The sequence below is a fragment of the Schistocerca americana genome, chromosome 3 (genome assembly GCF_021461395.2).
Source record: "Schistocerca americana isolate TAMUIC-IGC-003095 chromosome 3, iqSchAmer2.1, whole genome shotgun sequence".
NCBI classification, from domain to species: domain Eukaryota; kingdom Metazoa; phylum Arthropoda; class Insecta; order Orthoptera; family Acrididae; genus Schistocerca; species Schistocerca americana.
This window is the reverse complement of record NC_060121.1, coordinates 239,108,765-239,121,186: the sequence shown is the minus strand read 5'-3', so window position 1 is coordinate 239,121,186 and position 12,422 is coordinate 239,108,765. Positions and strand designations below refer to the sequence as shown.

The 12,422-nt window shown below is 44.4% G+C and overlaps 1 protein-coding gene across 1 annotated transcript in view; it reads left to right on the top strand.

Annotated features, from left to right (window-relative positions):
* The first annotated feature begins 1,276 nt into the window (after positions 1 to 1,276).
* The window catches only part of LOC124607455, an 83,971-nt gene continuing 72,825 nt past the window's right edge, over positions 1,277 to 12,422 (top strand). The window contains exon 1 of the mRNA XM_047139790.1: positions 1,277 to 1,399. Coding sequence (XP_046995746.1) covers positions 1,341 to 1,399 — 59 coding nt within the window. The 5' untranslated portion in view covers positions 1,277 to 1,340. The remainder of the gene's footprint in view (positions 1,400 to 12,422) is intronic.

Below are 12,422 nucleotides of genomic sequence, written 5' to 3'. Positions count from 1 at the left end.
ATCAAAGGCCAAAAATAAAATTAATAAAAAATAGTTATCATCGAGGCTACGCTTCATCTCAGTTACCACAGTCTAACAGTCGCGACATTCCGTCACGTTTACTCCCAGCGATAGCAGCGCAGCAAGCGACACTTCTGGAAGCGATATCGAATGAGTGCTAACATGTATCGATTTTCAACATAATTCTTAACAATAGAGAATGTATCTAGTGCCATAAAAATCGACAATAATTAAAAAATTACTCCACATTTGTGATTTTTTAGTGTCCTAAGGACCCTCGGAGATACGAAACGGTGCATTACAGGAAGTTTATTTACGATTCTCTTCTGACGTACGGAAATTTACTGAGTAATGTCGTTTTCCTTTAATGACAAAAAAGTGCTAATAAACAGAAGGCCTGCCCTTTCGCAGAAAGACGTCGTACATCTTCCCTACAAAGTGGAGTTTCTTTCGCTACACTCTGAGCCATATCAGTGAATGTGGAACATAGGAAACCTACATGGAATGCAATACCTGCATTAGTTAACGTAATAGATAAGCCACCACACCTGTAGCTTACGGAAAAACCACACAGATGTGATAATAAATTGTCAAAAGCAATTAAACTCTTTCCCAACACAGAAGAAACCAATTCCACACTTGTTGCTAAATCTGAGCCACAAATGGCAAGAATCATCAACACATTCACTTTTGAAGGAAAACTAATTACATTTACAAAAATATTAGTGTGTTAGGAAGTCGACTGAAGTGTAAAAATGGGCGAATCATGAGCCACAATAAAAAATGTTGAGTGTCAAGGAAAGTGCCTACAATAATAACAAACAGAAATATGTGCTTGTCCTGCACGAAATTATTCTCTTGATTTCAGCACAGTAAAGTGCAAACATGCACGTTTCAGAAAATATTTCATCACGAATAAGTTGTAGCTTTCGTCATTGAATAAGTGTGATTCGGTTGTTTTTACATTTGTTTCGTTATAATTCATATCGCTTGATAATTTACTGACGCATATAATGCAAAAATATATCGATTATATCGCCAATCAAGTAGAAAATAATTAAAAAACTAACATTATGCTTACGACGCATATGACTGCTTTCTCACTGCTTGGAGCGCTCGTTTCGCTCCAGCAATCAGCTGGTAGCAACTTTCGCACCAGAGAGTGTCGTAATTGTGTGTACCATTATGTATTAGACTGTGCAGTTAACTCTAGGGAAAGATCACTGTTTTCTGCTGTTTGATGCAGAGATACTGCGTCGTTAGTATAACAAGAGACTGTGAACAGAATTTGTCACAACTGCTGTTCATCACCGTTTTGCGTAGTGTAAGGTTCTTTCTACATGTTAGACATGGAGGACGACACCATGGAGGCTAGCAGCACACATGAGTTTAACTTAAGGTAAGCAAACCACAGGATAACATAACATGTACTGCTAAAGAGAAACACAAGTTCCAAAAGCAACCACTTGAGCAGAAGGAAATGTAGCTTACGAAGCTTATGGGACAAATTCAGTAACGATGAAGCATATCACTGATCCGACTGTCGTCGCATATCCACAGCTTTCATTCTAATATACCAGGATGTAATGTCACTGGTAATTACTTCGTTAATTTTGGCCATATTGATGACTGAGACAATCCTGTCCGATTGAGTACTTTTAATAGTAGATTCATCTCAGTTTACTGTTCACTTGGAATATACTTGTTAACCAAAAACTCCAAAAACTTTAATATCGATGAGAATGCCCTGTGACGCCCTGAACGCATGACCAAACATTTGAACTGTTCATTTTATAATCTCTGCAAACCATTTGGTGACAAGCCTGTCCAGTATACTATTACGGTGGAATTAATAATCAGGATCGCCATGTTTTCACCTAAACATCAACAGGAAACATTCTGCTCTCCTACAATAAAGGTTAGATTTTATGTTTGTGGGAGTGACAAGTCGATAGTCGACAGGACACGGAAACATTCTTTTTGGGATTGAGGTTCTTTGGAGGAAGCGGTTAGTGTTCGTTTCCCACGTTAGCGTATGTATGTATCGTGTTTGTGAGGTGGAATAAAAGTGATTATTCCCAGTATAAAATCCACGCAGGCGTTTTCCTTTATGTAGTCATATTACCCCTACATACAGAGAATGTTTCCGTGTCCTGCCGACTATCGACTTGTCACTCCCACATATTTATAAATGAATCAATTAACAGTGAAATATACAGTAGCTCTTTCAGACTATTACACCAGTCAGAGCACATTGTAATACAAATTTTTTTAGAGATACTCTATTACTACTTTTCCTGTCGTTTATCAACACGTAAATTGCTTTATTTCTTTTCTCTCTAGTTTTGTTCACGGGTATGATTCCTCCTAAGGATTTTTCAGCCTACTTTTTATATAGGGGTACTATAAAGGATTCATTCGTTTTCAAAGCACTATATTTTCCGTATTACAACATGTACAAATGCGATTGATGTACGAATACAACTGTAAACTCACCAAGTTTGCTAGTTGCACTCTGCAGATGTTCTGTGAGTAACCCCCTCTGGTCACATGTCCAAGTGAAAGTAGAGTTCATTCCATACGTTACGTAGCTACAGCCTACCAATGGTCAACACAGCAGCATCAATGCGATCTCTGAGCTGTTCCATTGTTTCTGACAATGGGTTTACGTAAACATCTCCAAAATAACACGTCACAAGGCGTTAGGTCAGGCGACCTGGTAGCCAAGGGAACTATGCCACATCGTCACTGCCAGTGGCGGCTGCTGTGTAAGAGCACAAGAGCATGTGAACATCCTAACTTTCGACACCTTGCGGGTTTATCGGTTATTCCTTTTTTTTCCTTTATTGAGTTTCGATTCCCCCCGTAGGGGGCGGGCTGGCGGCAGCCTAGTACGCCGCCTTTTAGCCTACACAATTTGCTTTAAAAAATGAAGATAATAAATAATAAAAGCAGGCGATGAAATCGGTGACTTAAATGGTAAAATGGCGGAAAATTGTGGAACTTAAAACATAAAACAAAGGATTGGTGATGCTAATAAAATACACAGGAAGCAGAGAGGTAAAATAATAGACAATTAAAAAACACGGCGACAGTCTGGTTTCTGTTCGCAAGAGATATAAAATTCACACCCAGCGACAGCATGATTTCTGTTCGCAACACTTTGGAAAGACGCACAACGCTGAACACTCACTTGAACACTGCACTAAAAAGTTGGCATAAATATGACACACCACAGCCGAGGGCAGACAGGGGGAACCTGGAGAAATGATGGGAAAGAAAAGGGAGGCAAGGAGAGGAAAAACGAAGTGTGGAAAGGGGGGGGGGGGGGGAAAGGAGCCGATGGAGGACGAGGACTCATAAGAGGGGGGAGGGGGCTGGGCAGAAATGAGAGGGAGTGGGGAAAGGCAGACGAGAGGAATGCAAAAGGACTATTGGTTATTTTTCTTTGAAAGCTGTTAAACGTAACACAGACGCTGAGATCGGAGAGGTACGGCACGTAAATCTACCGTGCTACTGCTCTTCTTGACTCCGTGAAACTTGGCATCAGGGTCGCGAGCACGCCTTCAGTTGTCCACCTTTTAAGAAGCTTCTGTGCACGCACAACTCGCGTGATTTAATTGCCTTATGGGCCAAATGCATACGGATTTGATAAACAACGTGCACGATTCACGATGTGCACAGGTAGCCCTTGCCACTCAACTAGAAGTTTACATCGGTACCAACAGGTGTAGCACATGTGGGCAGACTTTTATCCCCGTTCTTTCTGCATAAATCCTGCTAGATGATAGCACTCTCCCCAGATATGTTAATTCTCTCGTGCGTAGTATAATTAGAACGTGCGTCAGCATATGTGAAAGTTGTACTGACAGTAAACCTATTTTGTGGGTTTCCGAATGAGTTATAGTATATTAAGTTATGAATTTCATCATACAGTGATCCATCGAGACGATGAGACTCTTAAGGGAGTAAAGCACATCACCGTCGATTGTGAGATTGTAGCATTTATTCATGCTTCTGAAATCTGTTGATCTTATGGTGAGTCAGCTTTATTTGTGCTATAGGTTCACACTGTGTATACGAAAATTCACGGAAGTCTGTGCCACTGGTTTCTCTGATATTTAGTTAAGCGTGGGTTTGACGGCGTTGTGCTTATGGCCCTAATGGGTCTCAGCGCCTCATTTGTATCCTATATGAACATGATATCTGTTATTTCGGACATGTCCGAAAGAACAGATACTATCGGTGACCATGCAGCTCTCTAGAATGAAATGATAATTAAAACAAGACCCTTAAGCTACAGACAGGCGTTGATATACACCAAAGGGGACAGTTGAAAATGTGTGCCCCTACCGGGACTCGAACCCGACGTCTTCTGCTTACATGGCAGACGCTCTATCCATCTGAGCCACCAAGTGCTCAGAGCCTAGAGCGACTGCTGGGATTTATTCCTTGCACGCTCCCCGTAAGACCCACATTCCCAACTTAATGTCCACACACTACATTCGTAGTGCTCCTGCCCATTACACACATTACTCGCGGCAGACAATCTTACCGAGTCCCGTAAGAGCTCGGGCAATGCGTGTGCATCGGCACAGAAGAAGATCAATGTTTGGTTAGCCTTAGCTATATGAAAATGGTATCTATTCTTTCGGTGAGCCACCGAGGGCGCAGAGGACAGTGCGACTGCAGGGATTTATCCCTTGCATGCTCCCATTGAGACCCACATTCCCAACTTAGTATCCACACATTACATTCGTAGTGCCCCTCGTATTATGTGTTCTTTCGGACATGTCCGAAAGAGCAGATACCATCGGCGACCGTGCAGCTCTCTAGCAAAAATTGATAATTAAATCAAGAGCCTTAAGCTGCCAACAGGCTTTGATATACATCAACGGGGACAGTTGAAAATGTGTACACCGACCGGAATTCGAAACCGGGATCTCCTGCTTACGCGGCAGACTGTCTATCCATCTGAGCCACCGAGGGCACAGAGGACAGCGCGACTGCAGGAATTTATCCCTTGCACGCTCCCATTGAGACCCACATTCCCAACTTAGTGTCCACACATTACGTTCGTAGTGCCCCTCGTATTATGCGACATCCCACGCGTCCATAACTGCTATAGTGTCGCTCTATGAACACTCTTCTGAGTTTAAACACTTCCACTGGCCACCAAACTCCCCAGACGTGAACATTATTGAACGTACCTTTGATGCCTTGTAACGCGCTGTTCAGAAGAGATCTCCACCGCCTCATACTCTTACAGATTTGTGGTCAGCCCTGCAGGATTCATGGTGTCAGTTTCTTCCAGCATTACTTCAGACATTAGTCGAGTCCATGCCATGTCGTGTTGCGGCACATCTGTGCGTTCGTGGGGCCCTATACGATATTAGGCAGGTGTACCAGTTTATTTGGCTCTTCAGTGTATGTTGATCCAAAAGGCACGTACAACTGATCCGTTTCACTATGGAGCATTGGTAGATTACAAATTTTGTAATTTATTATTCTGGACTACTCTAACATAGAACACTAGATTACATAACAGAACACTACACTACACTATTGTACTTAGTATCAGACCCAAGCTGGATATCTCATTTGTCTGGATGGTTAGTCCCCGGCGTGCTGCGGTGCAACTCAAGTGCCACCCAAGGTGTAGAGACTGGGAGATGGCTGCCAGGTTCCTAGGCAGTCCTTTGTGGTCCTCCCCGAGTCTCATTTCCTCACTGCTTCCAGAAGGTTGTCGTAGGTGGCTGTTCTGCCGTGCCATGTCTTGTTGTCATTAAGTATAGCCTCTCCTTGGTTGTCTCTCAGCCAGGTAGCCTTGCAATTCATAAACTGATATTTTAGCTGTCAGCGAGCTCAGCTTACCTCACAGTTCCTTGTTCCTTATTATACTGTAGACTGTTGTATTACCAAATCCGTCCCTGTCCTGGTCTGTAACATCTTGTCTAACGCCACTTTCCCAGACAATGTGATTTCGGGTGCCGCTTGCTCCACATTCACAAGTGTGGCGTACTTTTAGTAAGTGGCTGGGATATGGACGATGTTCCGACAGATAGCTTATAGCTCCACAAGGACAGTAGGACGACATCTGGAGCACCTGTCTGCATGGCGACCATCGTTGCGACTTTCCGTGACAGGCAACAGGGATAGGCATGCCGACAACTGAGCGCCCAACAACAACAATGATGGATGCAGAAGTAGCAACTACGTCGTCTTTCCAGACAAATCCCTTTGTGTGTACAGCACCACAATGGACATATCCGCGTGCAGAGGTTCCAAGGAGAACGATGGTCACCAGATGGCATTCGCCATTGTCATATGGGCTCAACATCTGGTATGATGGCATGAGGCCCCATTAGTTATTTCAAATTCCTACTTGTTCATGTAACTGCGACTGCATTCGCTGGTTTTGGGAGCCAGTGCTCTGTCGCACCAGTAAAAAAACAAAGATTTTCGTAATCCCTGATCTATCCTCCTCCTTGACTAAATTAAGTTCACTGTGCCTTGAGTTTATGCGCATGCCCTTCTACACTCTAAGAAAAAAAAAAGACGCACCATAAAAAAATATCCGAATAGGACCGAAGTGGGTAGATGTGATGTTCCTGTACAGACAAACAAATGATTACAATATCAAATAAATTGTATGATTTACTCAAGAGAAAGGGCTTCAGAAACGGAAAAGTTAATAACGATCGGCCGCTGTGGACGAGCGGCTCTAGGCTCTTCAGTCTGGCAACAGCTACGGTCGCAGGTTCGAATCCTGCCTTGGGCATGGATGTGTGTGATGTCCTTAGGTTAGTTAGGTGTAAGTAGTTCTAAGTTCTAGGGGACTGATGACCTCAGATGTTAAGTCCCATAGTGCTGAGAGCCATTTGAACCAAGTTAATAACGCATTGGTCCACCTCTGGCCCTTATGCAACCAGTTATTCGGGTCGGTATTGATTGATCCTGATCATTGGGACTCAGTTCTAAGCGGGACTCATTGCTGAAGAGAATTCTACTCTAGTCAGTGAGATTACGACAACCAGGAGTGATGGTCTGGGATGCCATTTCTTTTTGTAGCAGGTCTGCTTTGGTTGTCTTCCGCGGCACCCTTACCTGCTTAGCGGTACGTCAACAGTATTCTACGCCCCGTTTTGTTGCCCTTCATGGCAAGCCATCCTGGACTTACATTTCAGCAAGATAATGTACACCTGCGCAAGCCGAGAGTTTCTGCCGCTTATCTTCGTGTTTGCCAAACCCTACTTTGGCCAGCAAGGTTGCCGGGTTTCCCCTCAACGAAGAACGTTTGGAGCCCTATGGCCAGGGCCGTCCAACCGTCTCTAGATTTTGACGATCTAACGCGCCAATTGGAGAGAATTTGTCACAATGTCCTTCAAGAGGACATCCAGCAACTTTCACTAACAACGCCAAGCCGAATAACTGCTTGCATAAGGCCAGAGGTGCCCCAACACGTTTTTAACTTGCTTAGTTTGTGAAGCTCTTTCTCTTGAATAAATCATTCAGTTTTTCTGAAATTGTAAGAATTTGTTTGCTTGTATATGTACATCACATCTACCGATTTCCGTCCCATTCGGATAATTACGAGGGTAATCCCAAAAGTAAAGTCCCCTATTTTTTGTAAGTACATAGACCTGTTTGCTTCTACAATGGTTTACATCAGTCTATAGCTTGAACATTTAGTTATTTTTCGACATAATCAACATTTCTGTCGATACATTTTTGTAGACGCTCTGGCAGTTTTTGTATGTCCATGTCATACCAGCTCGCCACCATGCTGTTCAGAAAGTTATGAACTTCTTCTTTCACCTCGTCGTCGGAGATGAATCGCTTTCTGGCCAAATGTTGTTTTGGAACAGGTGATAGCCACCCGGCGCCAAGTCAGGACTACAGGGTGGGTGGGTGATTATGTTTCACTGAAACAGTTGCAGGAGAGCAACGGTTTGCCGAGCGAAGTGTGTGCGAGCGTTGCCATGGGGAATGTGTACGCCCTTGCTCAACATTCCTCTTCTCCGGTTCTGAATTGACCGTTTGAGTTTTTTCAGAGTCTCACAGTACCTGTCAGGGTTAATTCTGGTCCCATTGGGCATAACGTCGACCAACAATACCCCTTTCCGATCCCAAAAAACGGTTGTAATGACTTTACCGGCAGACTGTGTTTGTTTGAATTTCCGCAGCATTGACGAAGAAGGATGCCGCCACGAGCGTGATTTTTGCTTGGTCTCAAGTGTAAAGTGGTATGCCCAGGTTTCGTCACCAGTGACGATTGAGTCCAGAAAGTTGTCCTGTTCGGCTGTAAGGCGGTGAAGAAATGCGCGGGAAGCATCAACTCGTTGCCGCATGTGGCCCTCAGTCAGCATGCGTGGCACACATCTTGCACACACCTTCCGGTAGTTCAATGTTTCCGTTAAAATTCTGTGAGCGGGGCTTCGGGAAACCTCAGGAACCAACGTGCAGAGATCATTCAGGATGATCTGCCGATCTTCACGCATACTTTGCTCAACCTTCAACACTGTCTACTCAGAAATTGACGGTCTCCCGCTCCTTTGTTCGTCGTGAATTTCGGTCCGACCAGCTGCACACCCTCTACACCACTTACGAACATTTTTGACGTCCATGTACGAGTCACCATACACTTCCGTCAATTGGCGATGGATTTCAATCGGCGCAGTGCCCTTTGCGTTCAAAAACCGAATAACTGCGCCCAATTCGCACTTGACGGTAACATCCAACGGGAGCTCCTTTCTCAACGACTGCCAAGCCAAGACAGAGCGCCTGAGCCAGTGTTGCCAACTCTAAAAAACCCGAGTCGCTAGATTCAATATCAAAAGTCGCTAGAAAGTCGCTAAAACTGATTTTACTAGGGGTGTACTGAAAATTTCGTGCTGTGAATGGTGCAATAAGCCAGTGGGGGGGAATAAAATATTAATAAAAGCTCTCATACGTAATTGCTATATTGTCTTAATTAAATGACGCATCGCTTGCAACAACATACACTCCTAGAAATTGAAATAAGAACACCGTGAATTCATTGTCCCAGGAAGGGGAAACTTTATTGACACATTCCTGGGGTCAGATACATCACATGATCACACTGACAGAACCACAGGCACATAGACACAGGCAACAGAGCATGCACAATGTCGGCACTAGTACAGTGTATATCCACCTTTCGCAGCAATGCAGGCTGCTATTCTCCCATGGAGACGATCTTAGAGATGCTGGATGTAGTCCTGTGGAACGGCTTGCCATGCCATTTCCACCTGGCGCCTCAGTTGGACCAGCGTTCGTGCTGGACGTGCAGACCGCGTGAGACGACGCTTCATCCAGTCCCAAACATGCTCAACGGGGGACAGATCCGGAGATCTTGCTGGCCAGGGTAGTTGACTTACACCTTCTAGAGCACGTTGGGTGGCACGGGATACATGCGGACGTGCATTATCCTGTTGGAACAGCAAGTTCCCTTGCCGGTCTAGGAATGGTAGAACGATGGGTTCGATGACGGTTTGGATGTACCGTGCACTATTCAGTGTCACCTCGACGATCACCAGTGGTGTACGGCCAGTGTAGGAGATCGCTCCCCACACCATGATGCCGGGTGTTGGCCCTGTGTGCCTCGGTCGTATGCAGTCCTGATTGTGGCGCTCACCTGCACGGCGCCAAACACGCATACGACCATCATTGGCACCAAGGCAGAAGCGACTCTCATCGCTGAAGACGACACGTCTCCATTCGTCCCTCCATTCACGCCTGTCGCGACACCACTGGAGGCGGGCTGCACGATGTTGGGGCGTGAGTGGAAGACGGCCTAACGGTGTGCGGGACCGTAGCCCAGCTTCATGGAGACGGTTGCGAATGGTCCTCGCCGATACCCCAGGAGCAACAGTGTCCCTAATTTGCTGAGAAGTGGCGGTGCGGTCCCCTAAGGCACTGCGTAGGATCCTACGGTCTTGGCGTGCATCCGTGCGTCGCTGCGGTCCGGTCCCAGGTCGACGGGCACGTGCACCTTCCGCCGACCACTGGCGACAACATCGATGTACTGTGGAGACCTCACGCCCCACGTGTTGAGCAATTCGGCGGTACGTCCACCCGCCTCCCGCATGCCCACTATACGCCCTCGCTCAAAGTCCGTCAACTGCACATACGGTTCACGTCCACGCTGTCGCGGCATGCTACCAGTGTTAAAGACTGCGATGGAGCTCCGTATGCCACGGCAAACTGGCTGACACTGACGGCGGCGGTGCACAAATGCTGCGCAGCTAGCGCCATTTGACGGCCAACACCGCAGTTCCTGGTGTGTCCGCTGTGCCGTGCGTGTGATCATTGCTTGTACAGCCCTCTCGCAGTGTCCGGAACATGTATGGTGGGTCTGACACACCGGTGTCAATGTGTTCTTTTTTCCATTTCCAGGAGTGTATATATAAAATACGCTAACGTTTAATTAAACTTGTTATCATAATTGATGCAACACATAAATTGTTGTTTCGATCACAGTAGTCAAATATACTAGAAATATACAACTCTATTTGTAACAAAAGAAAGCATGAAAACAAATTAAGTTACAAAATATATACATACCGGTATGTGAGCTATTCATCGTCGTCACTCAGAAGATCGAATAACTCTTCTGTTTCATGCTCTGACTGAACTGTAGTTGATGTAGAGGGTTGAACGTCGCTCAACAGATGATGCAGTTCGACTGGTTTTGCCGCAAAAGGGTAACTTTTGTTCGTTCCAACAAGCGCCAATACGTCTGACGGTGTGTCAAAAGATGCACAATCTTTATTTTGTTTCTTCAGCTGGTCTCTCAATATGATCAAAGCATTAATTGTCTTTAACGATAATCTGTTACGTTGTTTAGTTTTTATAATGTTCATAGAACTGAATATTCTTTCCATTTCTGCATTTTAAGGCGGTAGGCATAGAACAGTCATTGCTAGCTGTGAAATCAAAGAAAAAGGATTCTCCCCTGCGGTATTTTCATACAGGAAAACCTCACTCCAAAATAAAACAGTGTTAGTAGCGTTATTCCACCTAATGAAGTTGATATTATGCCATTCTTGCAGCATACCGTCTATGAAATCGCCACTAAAACCCAGTTCCTTGGCTACATCCGCTACAGCATTATTTTTATTCACTTTTAGTGTTTCTTCAACATCCAACATTGACTTTTTTTCAGGATCGTAACTTTACTTGGCAGTCTTTGTTGAATTTCTTTTATGAGTTTCAGGCTAAACTGAATGCATCTCTTCTTCAAATAAACTTTGTTTTGTTCAGACAAACTTGACTCAGACAATTTCTATAGTCAAAATCTTAGTTTTGTTAATGAAAATACTGGCCCAAAATAGTTTTGACTCGTCAGTACTCCAAAAGTCGCCAGATAAGTCGCTAAATAATTTTTGTCGCTAAAAAGTTTTTTTTGTCGCTAAGATGAAGGCAAAAGTCGCCGTTTCTAGCGACAAAGTCGCTAAATTGGCAACGCTGGCCTGAGCGCGGCGTGCGCATGTTTACACACAGCGCATGCAGCACTCTTCATAACAGTGTGACCAACTGCCACGCGAACACACTTCTTATAAAAAAAATATGAGACCTTACTTTTGGGATTGGTAGGCCAGTGAGAGGCAGGATGAGCCTTGGAGTAGGTCACAATATGTACTTTGACATGACAACAAAAGGTACTCCGTATCTTTGCTAATATTTTTTGAAGGCTGGTACTTAGATATGAAATAATTTCTGTAAAAAAAGCTCTGTATATTGCGTAGTCTGTTATCTTGAGCACAACTGTAGTATATGCACGCACTAACAAAATTGGCAGCAACGTCCTTGATGGGATTAGCTGCGTCAATTGAAACTGAATGCCAACAATCAGTACGACTTCTTTCCGATCGCTGCCAACTTTAGACAGCATGTTTAAAGTTTATTTAACAGCTCTAATACGTCAATAAGATTATTCCAAAAAGTCAAACATAAATAACATTTCAGTGACTGTTATCTCAGGGTGCTACTTTTCCTCTCGTAAATGTTCATGGACGCCCATATCCGCCTTCCCCCCCCCCCCCCCCCCCCATCCTAGATCTCAGGGAAAGGGAAAAATACAGGGTGCGTCAAAAAAATTTGTACACACTTTGAAGCTTCATAGAAAATTTATTTCCCGTTCTACAATGTTAAATTTCTGGAAATGGAAAGCTTAAAGTCCAATTGGAAAAATAAATGTACTTTGCAAATGTGATTAATGTTCAAACTGATGGCCTTCAGCATCAATACATTTCTGAGTACAAGTCACCACTGATTCCATACATCATACCAAAGTGTCCAATGAGATTTCTGCACACACCGCCTGAATCTCATTCCAAAGTGTGTCCAGGTTACGTGGTTTACGTTTGTACACCTCATCTTTTACTGTGCCCAATAAG